Raw genomic sequence first — 11,605 nt, forward strand, 5'->3', positions numbered from 1 at the left:
CCCCATGTGCTAGGAAAGCAAATGTGTTCCTGTTTAAATTGGTACAGAGGTCACCTTTCAGGTTTTGTTTTTGCAGGTTGAGAAACACAGTGTTGGGGGGAAATGTAGACTTTGAAATCATAAAATGTAGTTTTCGTATCCGTAGCGTATAAATGCAACAAATCAACAGACGGCAGAAATTTGATTTGTTTTCTGTACACACGTGCTGCCATGTTTCTTATACAGTGGGATTCCCGTGTAATTCTGTATTGCAAAAAGTGTTTTGCTGCATTTTTATTTCGGTTGACCTTGTATAATATGCAGTGTAGTGATAGTAACTCATACGTCTTCAATTATATAGTTACACTTTGATGATTTTAGAGACAAAAAGTATATGCAACTCTTACTATCCAATGCATGATAAATATGAATCAATTTTCAGATATGTCACTATGTATTTCAGTTAAGAGTGAAATTGTGATATCTGGCAGGTGAGTGTGTGCATAAAAACATGTTCTTTAAAAAAAAACGCTGGGGGCTACACCAGCATTCAAATTTCATGCAGAAAGATGACCGTGACCTGTGAGATAACGGTGGAGTGCAAAGAGAAATTCCACGGATAAGATAACCACGCTCCATGGACCGAATCAGCTTTGCCTTTTTTTTAAGAAAGTTTTTTGAGATGGTTTGAACATGTGCAGCAGAGGGACATGGGGTAGAAGAATGCTAAGGATGGAGCCACCAAAAAGGAGGAAAAGACAAAGACCAAGGAGGAGGTTTATAAATGTGGTGAGGGAAGACATGCAGGTAGTTGGTTTGGAGACGGAAGATTCTGATTTACTGTTTTAAAAGCACTTATATCAATATACAGAATCAAATCATGAGCCAGAACCATCAACCTTGAGCTACTTCATGATGTTTTAATGATGAGTACTTACCCTCAACAGTGCTTTGCTATTGTCATCATTGAGATACTGGCATAAGATTTGGGCCTTCAGGATGCACCAGTCCTCTCGATCGTGGCTCACTGGTGCCCCCAGGAGGACAGTTTTCCAACAGGAACTAAAAAGAACGTTATGTACGTATTTAGCTTTTTTTGCTTTCAGAAGCCAATTTGAATACGAGCAAATATCATACCATCAAAGATATCAAACTCATACGATATCTTAAATGCATCTTACTATTGTTCTGGCTTTATGGACAGTAGCCTAAGAGCTGTCATCAGCCTCCAGGATGGTCCATCTATACCAAATGTCAGATTCCTATACCAGAGAGAAAGAGCAGGCATATGCTGCAAGAGTTTGTCTTCCATGATCAAAGAAGTTAAGGCATGGAACATTTCCACCAGCTGATTTAAGCAAACTTTTATCATTCAGTATCTGTCACACTTTAATATTCAGTGCTGAAGAGCAAATAATTCAACCTGAGAAAATCATTGTCGTCAAGGAAGAGAAGTTTCTGCTGAAGCTGTTTATCTGCATCATTAAGACACAACTTCAAAGTATCTATTGAAAAAAAAAGTGGAAGACATAAAAAAATAAATAAATAAATAAAATTTTTGCAACCAAAACACATTCTGCCCATTTCGCTTAAAGTCATAGCATCCTTACCCAAGTCGATGTACACGACGCTGTGTGGATTTCCAGAGGCAACAAAACCGTATTCCAAAAGGAGACGCTGGTTGTCATGGGGACCGTAGCAGATGAAAGCTTGCTGGAATTTTTTACAGCCGTGAACACTTCTGATCTCGTAGCAACAGGACAGCTCATTAAACCCTGCTTGAACCTGACAAGAAGAGAACAAACAGCAGTGTTTTTGTACAGCTCACGTCATCGTCCAAAGCATTCTCTTTTCAAGGAATTTCTGATGTTCTTTCCACAACACACTGAAAAGCAAAAAGCCAAAAGACAGAGGTCTTGTTCTTGTTCAGAGACACTGGAAGATTAACCATAAGTGGTTGCATCATAGTAATAGTACACAACATGAAGATAAGTAAACTTAGACAATTCCTTTGATTTGGTTAGGCAGTTTACGGGGTGAAATTCTTGATGAACAGACCAGTTCAATTGAATTTCATCCAAAAACTCCATGGCAAAGATAGCAAGAAAAGAAAAGAATACAAAAACAGTAGTTATTCTGTTTCGCTGCATTTGCACTACTACAGTGTTTTCATATTAAATAGAAAAGACATAAAGCATAAAACACTTTGGGACCAAAAACTGGAACCACAGTGAAAAAGGGGATACTGAAAAAATATTCAAGCCCCACTGTCAAGCCCCAAAAAGTTTACAGTAAAGTCCAAAGCAATATAAAGTTTTGTTTCTCTGTCACAGCTGCTTCAAGCTATTACTTCTGAACAAGAGGTTAAAAAACAGCACAAAGCAATTTGTTTTACCTGCACTTCAGGACAATGGTTCAGTAAGTCCAGATAAGGTGCCAGTGCAAAAACATCCTTCTCCCGTGAGAGGAAATCGCTCCGGGCATGCTCCATGTACACCGTCCGAGTATTGACACTGCACCATGCCCACCGAACCGCATCCTGAGTAAACACTACCTCTACAGGATGAGTAAAAATGGGCTGAAGAGACAAGAAGAATGGAAGTGAAGTGGAATAAAGCTCTTCAAACTGTTCTTTTTGTGTCTCTGCCTTCTTTCGAACATCCATGGGCAAAAGATCCGTGATTTCTTTTGAGAAGTAAACTGGGCATGTATAGGATGTTGGGAGGACTTTGATGTACGGGCTCCATTCTGCTGTATCTCCACGATATCTCTCAGCAATTAGGAAGGAACAAAGTGCAATGAGAGGAGATACTGGTGGCTTCCACCTGCATAGACACATATTTTACCAATTTTTTTTATTTTTATTATTATTATTATTATTATTATTGTCATCCCATCCCATAAGTTATATTAAATATCATGCTCCTACACATACACATTTACACTCTACCCAGTGTAGCATATATCCTTAATCATGATAAACATCCAGATAAGATCCAAAGTAAGATAGACATTAGTACCTCTTTATATATTCCCCCAGGTAACTCTCCAGAACTTTGCTTGTAGTCAGCAAACATTTCTCAGGTAATGAGATCACCAGATCATTGGCCTATAATCAGAAATAAGCTATATGAGCAAAAGTTTGTGGACACATGACCATAAGATTCATATGTGCTTTTTGAACCTCCTATTTGCTGTCATAGTAACCTCCACTCTTCTGGGAAGATGTTTTACTACATTTTGGATTGTGCCTGTGGAGCTTTGTGCTCATTCGGCCACAAGGGTGTTAGTAAAGATGTAGGTTCTCTATAGCAGGCCACTCAAGATCTACCGCTCTAATCAGCGTAAAGCATATCGTCATGGAGCTCATGTGCGTAAGAGCAATTTCATGCTGGAACGAGTTTCAGGCTCCCAGATCAAATTAAGGGCAATTTTTATTTCAAAGACATCCTATTCAATTGTGTGCCTTTGTGGTGAAGCTTCCCCCTGATGAAATGTATATTCGGCATATATTGAGGGAGTCTCCAGTGTCAAGACTTTATAACAGTCAGAAGTTAAGAAGTTCTGACCAAGTCTTTTGATATTTGCAGTTTCTCAGTAGCAGAATCGGTAACAGTAATCTTCAAAAGATACGAGATTCTGGTGAGTAATTACGATTTAAAGATGATCTGAGTGAAAACAGGAAAGAATGTGTTTCATTGTATTAAAGTATTCACAGTATTAAATATAACTATATAGTGAATTATTGTACTTCCAATTCTGGTACAAAAAGACGGAGCAACACGAAGAAACAAAAACCACTCTGCTTTTTTCTCTTGCTTTAAATTAGCATACAGTACTTAGGTTTGTGTGTGTGTGTGTGCGTGCGTGTGTGTGTGTATGTGTGTGTGTTAGTTACACAATTCAAACTGTAAACTACCTCAATCGGTTGTGTAGCCATCAGACCTCTTCCTGTATCTGGACCAAAAAAATGTACACCATCAGATTATAATTAACATCAGAACATGGATCACACACTTCTGCTAAGAGACGTAAGGTTCATTTATATTTTACCTGTAAAGCTGGCTGGAATTAAACCCTTAGAACTGAATCCTTTTTGTTTAAGCCATCTTCTCAAGTCCATAAACGACGCTTCATGAGACAGTGTCACTAAAAGCGATTTAAAAAAAAAAAATGTACGAGTAAATCAGCGTGAGTCACTACATTGGGGTCAAGCCATGAAGCAATTCAGAATCAAAACTGCAGTATCACTTTTACTTAAAGTATTGTGGGCATAATGCATGGAGTGGAAGTGGTCAAGATGTTGAACTTCTAATCCAAAAGTCTTGAATTAAAATCCCAGCATAAGCGAGATGACACAAATGTAAATGCATCATTAGACGTTTTAGAATACAGACCAACAATTTTGGGGGGGGAATTTTGCACACGGCCGTGCTAATCTAGCAATTTCTTTTACTTCTATTCGCTAGTAAAATTGTCAGGTTTCAGTTGGCGTCAACTAGTCACACAAGTTTCATATATACAGGACACCAGGAAAGTGTCTTAATGTGATGATGATTTTTTTTATTGAATTCTTGATTATAGCTCGTGAGAAGGCATTGAATAATTTTCTATAACCGCATTTAATTCCTAAATGTTCCTAAAGGAACAGATTACGCAGAGATTTAAATATCTGTACCACATAAACAGACTTTAAAATGTCTCTAATTTACAATTTCATGATTTTTTATGAAGAGTCTCTAGTGCAGGGGTCACCAACAAGGACCACATGAGTAGCCCGCAGGCCTTTTCTAAAAATAGCTGATTCCTACTTTGTTAAATCCATCCATCCATTCATTTTCTCCCGCTTATCCGTAATTCGGGTCGCGGGGGCAGCAGTCTAAGTAGGCCCCCGCCTTCGACTGCTGCCCAATCCTCACAGCACCGTCCCTTACGGTCCCTCCTGCAGGTGGTGAGCCCACGGGAAGACTTTGTTAAATCATTGTTGATAATTATTATGAGAAATCATTAACATGATCTGTGTCTTCACAGAGATGCATATCATTAATTATTTATAATAACATATAATAAAAGGTCAATTGAGCAAATGTGTTATTTCAGATCAAACTGAAAACTGTGTGTATCAAACTGGTAGCCCTCAGTTTCAAAAAGGTTGTTGACCCAGGATCTAGTGTTTTTAACAGTCAGAAGTAAAGCGATACAGTTTTCTGACATGAGAAAATCCTTGGAATGGATGGGATGTTTGGAGTCTTTTTGTAACTTGAAAAGCTACTCAAATTTTAGTAAATGTACGAGAAAATATATATATATATAATACATAACATACACATTCATATACAGTACAAGTCAAAAGTTTGGACACACCTTCTCCTTCAGTGTTTTTCCTTTATTTTGATTATTTTTAACATTGTACATTAATATTAAAGACATCCAGACTATGAGCATATACGATATCAAGCACCTGTTAAATTATTCCGAATATGTTTTATATTTCCGATCGTTCAAAATAACTCGATAAAAGCTTTGCACACCCTTGCTATTCTCTCAGTCAGCCTCATGAGTGTTTTTTTTCCAGAAGTGTTGAGTACATGTTGGCTGCTTTTCCTTTACTCTCCAGTCCAACTCATCTCAAACTCCTCAAATGGATTTTTGATCTCCTTTTTGAACTAACAGCTCTTAAATAACCTAAAAGGTGTGTTTGGGGTCATTGTCCTGTTGGAAAAACAAATGATGGTTTGCAGACTACGTGCAAACCAGATGATGGGATGGCATCTTCCTCTAGATGGCATGATGCTGCTTAATGTTGTGGTAGACATGCTGGTTAAATGTGCCCCTTAATTTTGAGTAAAGCACTAACGTTATCACCAGCAAACCTTCTTTGCGTATTATGAAACATTCTGGAAGGTTCTTTTATAGTTTGGTTGTCTTCAGTACTAATGTACAATGTTGAAAATAATATAAAAAAAAATTAAGAAAAAACACTGGAGGACAATGTGACTCTAAACTTTTGACTAACTTTTTCTTGACAAACTTTTGATGAGCTTGACATTCCTCAACCTCAACCATAACTATCGAAGGATAAAGGTTACTTTTGATCGCTATAATTGGCATATTTGCTATGATGTAAGAGCAGTACAACCCTTTGGAACTAAAAACACTTCTCAGTATCACACCACCCATGTCGCTGATTATGTTGTGTCCTGATGTTCTCCACTAATCTGTCTTTGTCTCGATCTTTGTTTTCAGAAAACTTTACCATGTCCAGTCTCTCCTCGTTTTTTCCTTCTTTTCCTCCTTGCTCTTCTTCCACTTCCGTTCTTCATAGTGTCTGGTGGGATGATGTTTGGGCTACCTCACTCTTTTTCCTGTGCATGGCAATGTATATACACAGAATCTTGTTATTCTTCATTTCTTTTCCTAAAGTCACTGTGCGGATCATGACCACGTGGGTTTTGGAGTTGTGACATAAGCACGTCCTTTACGTGACTTCCTGCTATACGTCTCTCACAGCCTTTTGGGAGAGTTGCTATGATGATAGATATAATAGTGTGGGGTTCATGTATTTCCGGTTCTGCGTATTAAACATTGTGCATCAGTAATTGCTGTCAATTTTGCTTCCGAGTGACGTCTTAAAGGTATTTATTTCTAAATCGAACACGCATGCATGCTTCATTTATTACTCTTTGCCTGTCCGTGCACTAATTGGAGATTTTGCATTTAATTCTAACGCTTTAGTGTTACGCACGCGCGCACTTGCAGCTACTCAGCATTTCCTTTTTTCGGCCACCGCAGCCTCGCGAAGAAGAACCATGAAGAAGGTCGCGGTCGTGACGGGCTCGAACAAGGGCATCGGGCTGGCGGTGGTGCGCGCGCTGTGCAAGCAGTACGACGGAGAAGTGTACCTGACGGCGCGAGACGCGGCGCGCGGAGCGGCCGCCGTGGAGGGCCTGAAGGCGGAAGGGCTCGCGCCGCTCTTCCGCCAGCTGGACATCGCGGACGCGGGCAGTATGCGCGCGGCGCGCGACTTCTTCCGGGCGGAGTACGGCGGCGTGGACGTGCTCGTCAACAACGCGGGGATCGCCTTCAAAAGTGAGTGCGCGTAAGAACGCGCTGGGACGTGCACGAGCAATGACGGGGGAAAAAGGGAACCCTATACGGGTTTCCTTTGTTGTTTTATTCACTTATTTAAAATATTTTAGACGCGTATTGCGTTCCCACGTAATTAAAGTTTTATAGCTTCTAGTATAAATACGTCAGCCTTAATGTCATCTATAAACCAGTTTGCTCCAAAAACAATGACAAAACTCGCGTTTATAACAAAAATACCTTCATTTTGCATCATTCTCTCTCCCCCACCAATAAGGATCAACCATTTTTATGATGTCATTCTGCCCAATGATGATTTTTATGACGTCTGTCCAATCAAATGCTCTCCAGAGTCTGAAGTAGCTATTTAAAAATGAAGATCAGTCCCTCAATATGTTCTGCCCTGATTTCTGGTTTCAGGGGAAATTTTTAGGGGTTTTTTTGGTTTAAGGAAAGAGTTGTAAGGTGCGGGGATGTGCCCCAAGAGCACACGTGTAAAGTTTGCGTGCGCCTGACCATCACACCAATATGAGCTTGCTGAAAATATACATATAACAGATGAAGTCCCCATTCGCTTTTTATAATAACTTCCACTCTTCTGCGTCTGCGGCTGGTGGGATTTGCCTTCATTGATGTCGCTTCTTGTCACGCTGGACAGTGTTTGTAACTCTTTCTTCCACTGAAGGGAAATTGTAAATGAACAACATATAAAGACGTTGTATAAAATTATGAATGTTAAACATTTTCTTGGATATGTGGAAGGCCCTCCATATGGGTATTGATCAGAGATGGCGAAAGAGTACACACATCCTTTACTCAAGTAGAAGTGCAGATATCCAAAAGTTAAAGTACTGACTACACGTTTTCACTCAATTCAAGTTTGGGCTCTTACATGCACTTAAGAAGTAGCTATTGCTTCTACCTGTTTAAGCGTGAGGCTGGTAACTGAACCTCGTCATCATATTAATATATTAATGCAAAAGAATTTCAGATTTGGTTACCTATTGAATGTATCCAGGTTAAATATCCACCATATAGAACACAAGCAGAGAAATGATGATGATGATGATGATGATGGTGTGTAATGTCTCTGTTCTCAGTTCTTACATCACTGACTTCCTCTGTCTCGTCAAAGTTAACCCCATATTTTTTATTGCCTTCTGCCTAAACACATTTGTGGTATGGAAACGATACACCAGTTGCAAAAAATACGATCAAGTCACCAAATAGATTAAAAGTAATGAACCTGTTTTCAAAATGTACGAAGAAAAAAGTAGATTTTTGTGTAAAGAAATTTTAATTGAGTAAAAGTAAAAAAAAAAAAAGTCCAAACAATTAATAGTGAAGTGAAGTACTGATACCGTAACAAACTCTTATTACAGTAACAAAGTATTTGTACTTCATTACTTCCTATTTCTGGTATTGTTGGTCAGTTGTCCACATAATTCTGACTATACAGTGTAAAAACTTACCAGTAAAAATGGACACCTTTCTCCAGCCATCTAACTCTTGTTACTCAATAATTTAATGACTCAACACTTGAAGTCAGGAAAATGAAAAATATGCTAACATTTTTATACATTATGGATTCACCAGCATGACCGTAAACAATGAGACGAAATCAAAAAACAGAGGACTCTCATACATATTTTGGAATAACACACCACAAGGTTACAGATTAATAATCCACTTTGGGATGGTAACACCCAAACCATATCACGCCACACCAGCTTGTATAATATTTTCTTGTTTCTGCAAGTCCCATTGTTTTATTCCATGCATTCGTTGGTCACACCCTTTTAAACAGCCCTCATGACTCAAAGATGGTGCAACTAGACTTGTAGTTCTGTGCAAGGAATATTACTTTTGGTTTTTAGTCAGTTCTATTACACTTATGATACTGACATATTACACCACATTCAAAAGTTACAATAATCCTGAATAACAACCGTAGAATAAAACATTTAGGTTGATCATAACATTTAGTTCATAACATTCTTTAGGGGTTGTTTGGGCTGAGTTACACATTTCTCAGTGTTTTCTTAAAGAATCCTAATGTATGATTGTATTGTTCATTCACATCCAATTTCTCTCACATTCACAAGACTCGTGTTGATTGTTTGCATGTGCAGTGGCTGATAAAACACCATTTGGGACCCAGGCTGAAGTGACACTCAAGACTAATTTCTTTGCCACCAAAGATGTTTGTGACGAGTTCCTTCCTATCATCAAGCCTGGAGGTAAGTCAGATCCTCTACTTTGAACTTGTATCGCTCCAGATTCAAAATCGATCGTCACGACACAGCAATTATATCTCCTGAAGCAACGTCTAGAGCACAGGTTCCTAATCTGTTCCTGGAGAACCACCTGTATTGCAAATGTTTGTGTTTTGCCTGCTTTAAGATGCACATTTCAACTCATGAAGTGCTTTTAAAAAGCTGAATGAGGCTCCTTGAGAGCAGAGAAGAGAAAAGTGGTTCAGAACTGACCGTTTATAATCATAGATCAAAAATGTAATTCGATTCGATATCAAAATCAGGTTTTTCTGCAAGTTGTGTTGACACACGCAAGGAATTTGTTTCCACCTGAACAGACATTAATAACAACACTATACTTTTAGCATATAGACAAGACTACACAAGACAATACAGACTATAGGAGACTATGCAGGCAGTACAATGAGCAATCATGGATGCCAATTGCTTTTGTTTTTGTTTTGTTTTTCATGGAGGGGTACCAATACATTTTCCACTTCAGTATATTATCTAAATATGCATAATGGATAAAGGCTCAAACTATACAAGTGCACTTCTTTTCTGATTTATTTGAATTGCACCAATAGACACCTAACTGCAATGTTTAATAATATTTGATTAAATGAATTGTGGTTGCTGTTGCACTGCTCAAATTCAAGCCACCAATAGAATGAGGGCATAGGATGACGCAGACCCATTTGACAGCCACAAACACAATAATGTCAGGATTGAAATCTAACCCAATTCCAAACCAAATCAAAAGAGACTAAGATGTTTTCAACTGCTAATCCTCTAGACAAGAACAGGAGTAACACATTTTCCCTCACTCAATTTCTCTCCTCATAGGAAGGGTGGTGAACGTTTCCAGCGTAATGGGTTCCATCGCCCTGAGCCACTGCAATTTGGACCTCCAGGCTCGCTTCCGCAGCAACGACATCACAGAGGAAGAGCTGGTGGGGCTGATGCAGCGCTTCGTGAAGGATGCTAAGGAGGGTGCTCATGTGCAAAGAGGCTGGCCTGACACCGCGTATGGCGTGTCCAAGACTGGCCTGACCACCCTGACCAGGATCCATGCCCGGAAACTGACGCAGGAGAGACCTGGGGACGAGATCCTCTGCAATGCATGCTGTCCAGGCTGGGTGAGGACCGACATGGCAGGGCCAAATGCTACAAAATCTCCAGATGAGGGCGCTGTTACTCCAGTCTATTTGGCACTATTACCACCTGGGTCGAAGGAACCCCATGGGCAGTTTGTGTCAGAAAAGCAGGTGCAGGGATGGTGAAGGCATGTGTCTGCATACCCGTAACCTACTTTGGTTATAATATACTTAGGTTTTTCTACACATTACTGAGACACTTGCATTAGAACACTTCTTGGTATCGGTACTTAACAAAATAAGTTAAATTAGTCTAAATAATCCGCACAACCAAACCAACCATATAAGAGATTTGACTTGATTTATTAATCTCATGAACACTATGTGTGCCTTGTTCCGCTTATAGCATATATATTTAGAATTACACCATATGTCATGTTTATCATCATCAAAGTCATGATTTATAGTTAAGGCTTGTGGACAAAAGGTTTTTCCACATACAATTATATTACTTTTACTCATTTTGCAAAATAAAAAATCAAAGTTGTATTCTAACATAATAGATATTTTAACATTATGAATATTTGCTTTGACCAAACAAATGTTTGAAATATTTTTGTAATACTTTTGCCTCTTTTAAAACTGTATAAAATGTAATCAATACACTATTATATTCATTAAATTGAGTAATCAATTAAATTGGAAACAAATGTAATTTATTAAATAAAATGTTATCAATGAAAAAGTTAATAAAGTTGGAACGCATTTGAGTTGTGTGTGTGTGTGTGTGTGTGTGTGTGTGTGTGTGTGTGTGTGTGTGTGTGTGTGTGTGTGTGTGTGTGTGTGTGTGTGTGGAATTGTCATGATTTTCTCCATTTAAGAGAAATTCTTGAAGTGGCTAGCGGCTAATGTTTTATGAGTTGCTCAGTAGCTCCTGGTTCCAAAATCTCAATTGACTGTATAAGACTGTAGAAAAAACATCACTTATAATCTTACACTCCAGTGCTCATGTTAGTTTTCACTCTTCAGTGTTCTGTATTGTTTAAAGACTCACACTCACACTCTTGATGTTACTCAAATGAGGATGGGTTCCCCTTTTGAGTCTGGTTCCTCTCAAGGTTTCTTCCTCATTGCATCTAAGGGAGTTTTTTCTTGCCACAGACGCCATGGCTACTCATCAAGGATAAA

The 11,605-nt window shown here is 38.8% G+C and overlaps 2 protein-coding genes across 4 annotated transcripts in view; one reads left to right on the plus strand and one right to left on the minus strand.

The window, feature by feature from the left end:
- The window catches only part of setd4 (SET domain containing 4), a 493,820-nt gene extending 487,443 nt beyond the window's left edge, over positions 1-6,377 (minus strand). For both annotated transcript variants that reach the window (XR_014530518.1, XM_083523137.1), the window contains exons 1-9: positions 6,236-6,377; positions 4,033-4,128; positions 3,899-3,936; positions 3,000-3,088; positions 2,375-2,804; positions 1,590-1,764; positions 1,403-1,484; positions 1,161-1,241; positions 918-1,041 (exon numbers count right to left, since the gene is read on the minus strand). Coding sequence is in view for 1 of the 2 variants with exons in the window: in XM_083523137.1 (XP_083379263.1) it covers positions 918-1,041; positions 1,161-1,241; positions 1,403-1,484; positions 1,590-1,764; positions 2,375-2,804; positions 3,000-3,088; positions 3,899-3,936; positions 4,033-4,128; positions 6,236-6,302 (1,182 nt within the window). In the remaining variant the exon portion in view is untranslated. The remainder of the gene's footprint in view (positions 1-917; positions 1,042-1,160; positions 1,242-1,402; positions 1,485-1,589; positions 1,765-2,374; positions 2,805-2,999; positions 3,089-3,898; positions 3,937-4,032; positions 4,129-6,235) is intronic.
- Positions 5,341-11,187, plus strand: cbr1 (carbonyl reductase 1). Of its 2 annotated transcripts, none has more exons than XM_083523158.1 (4): positions 5,341-6,614; positions 6,772-7,068; positions 9,198-9,305; positions 10,167-11,187. In XM_083523158.1, exons 2-4 carry the CDS (start codon positions 6,789-6,791, stop codon positions 10,601-10,603), a joined length of 825 nt encoding a protein of 274 aa, XP_083379284.1. In that variant the 5' UTR covers positions 5,341-6,614; positions 6,772-6,788; the 3' UTR covers positions 10,604-11,187. The 2 variants fall into 2 exon arrangements, with proteins under 2 accessions (XP_083379284.1, XP_083379283.1); XM_083523157.1 differs by having other exon boundaries at positions 5,342-6,614; positions 6,715-7,068.
- Positions 11,188-11,605: the final 418 nt, after the last annotated feature.

This window comes from Silurus aristotelis (genome assembly GCF_946808225.1).
Source record: "Silurus aristotelis genome assembly, chromosome: 20".
Lineage (NCBI taxonomy): Eukaryota > Metazoa > Chordata > Actinopteri > Siluriformes > Siluridae > Silurus > Silurus aristotelis.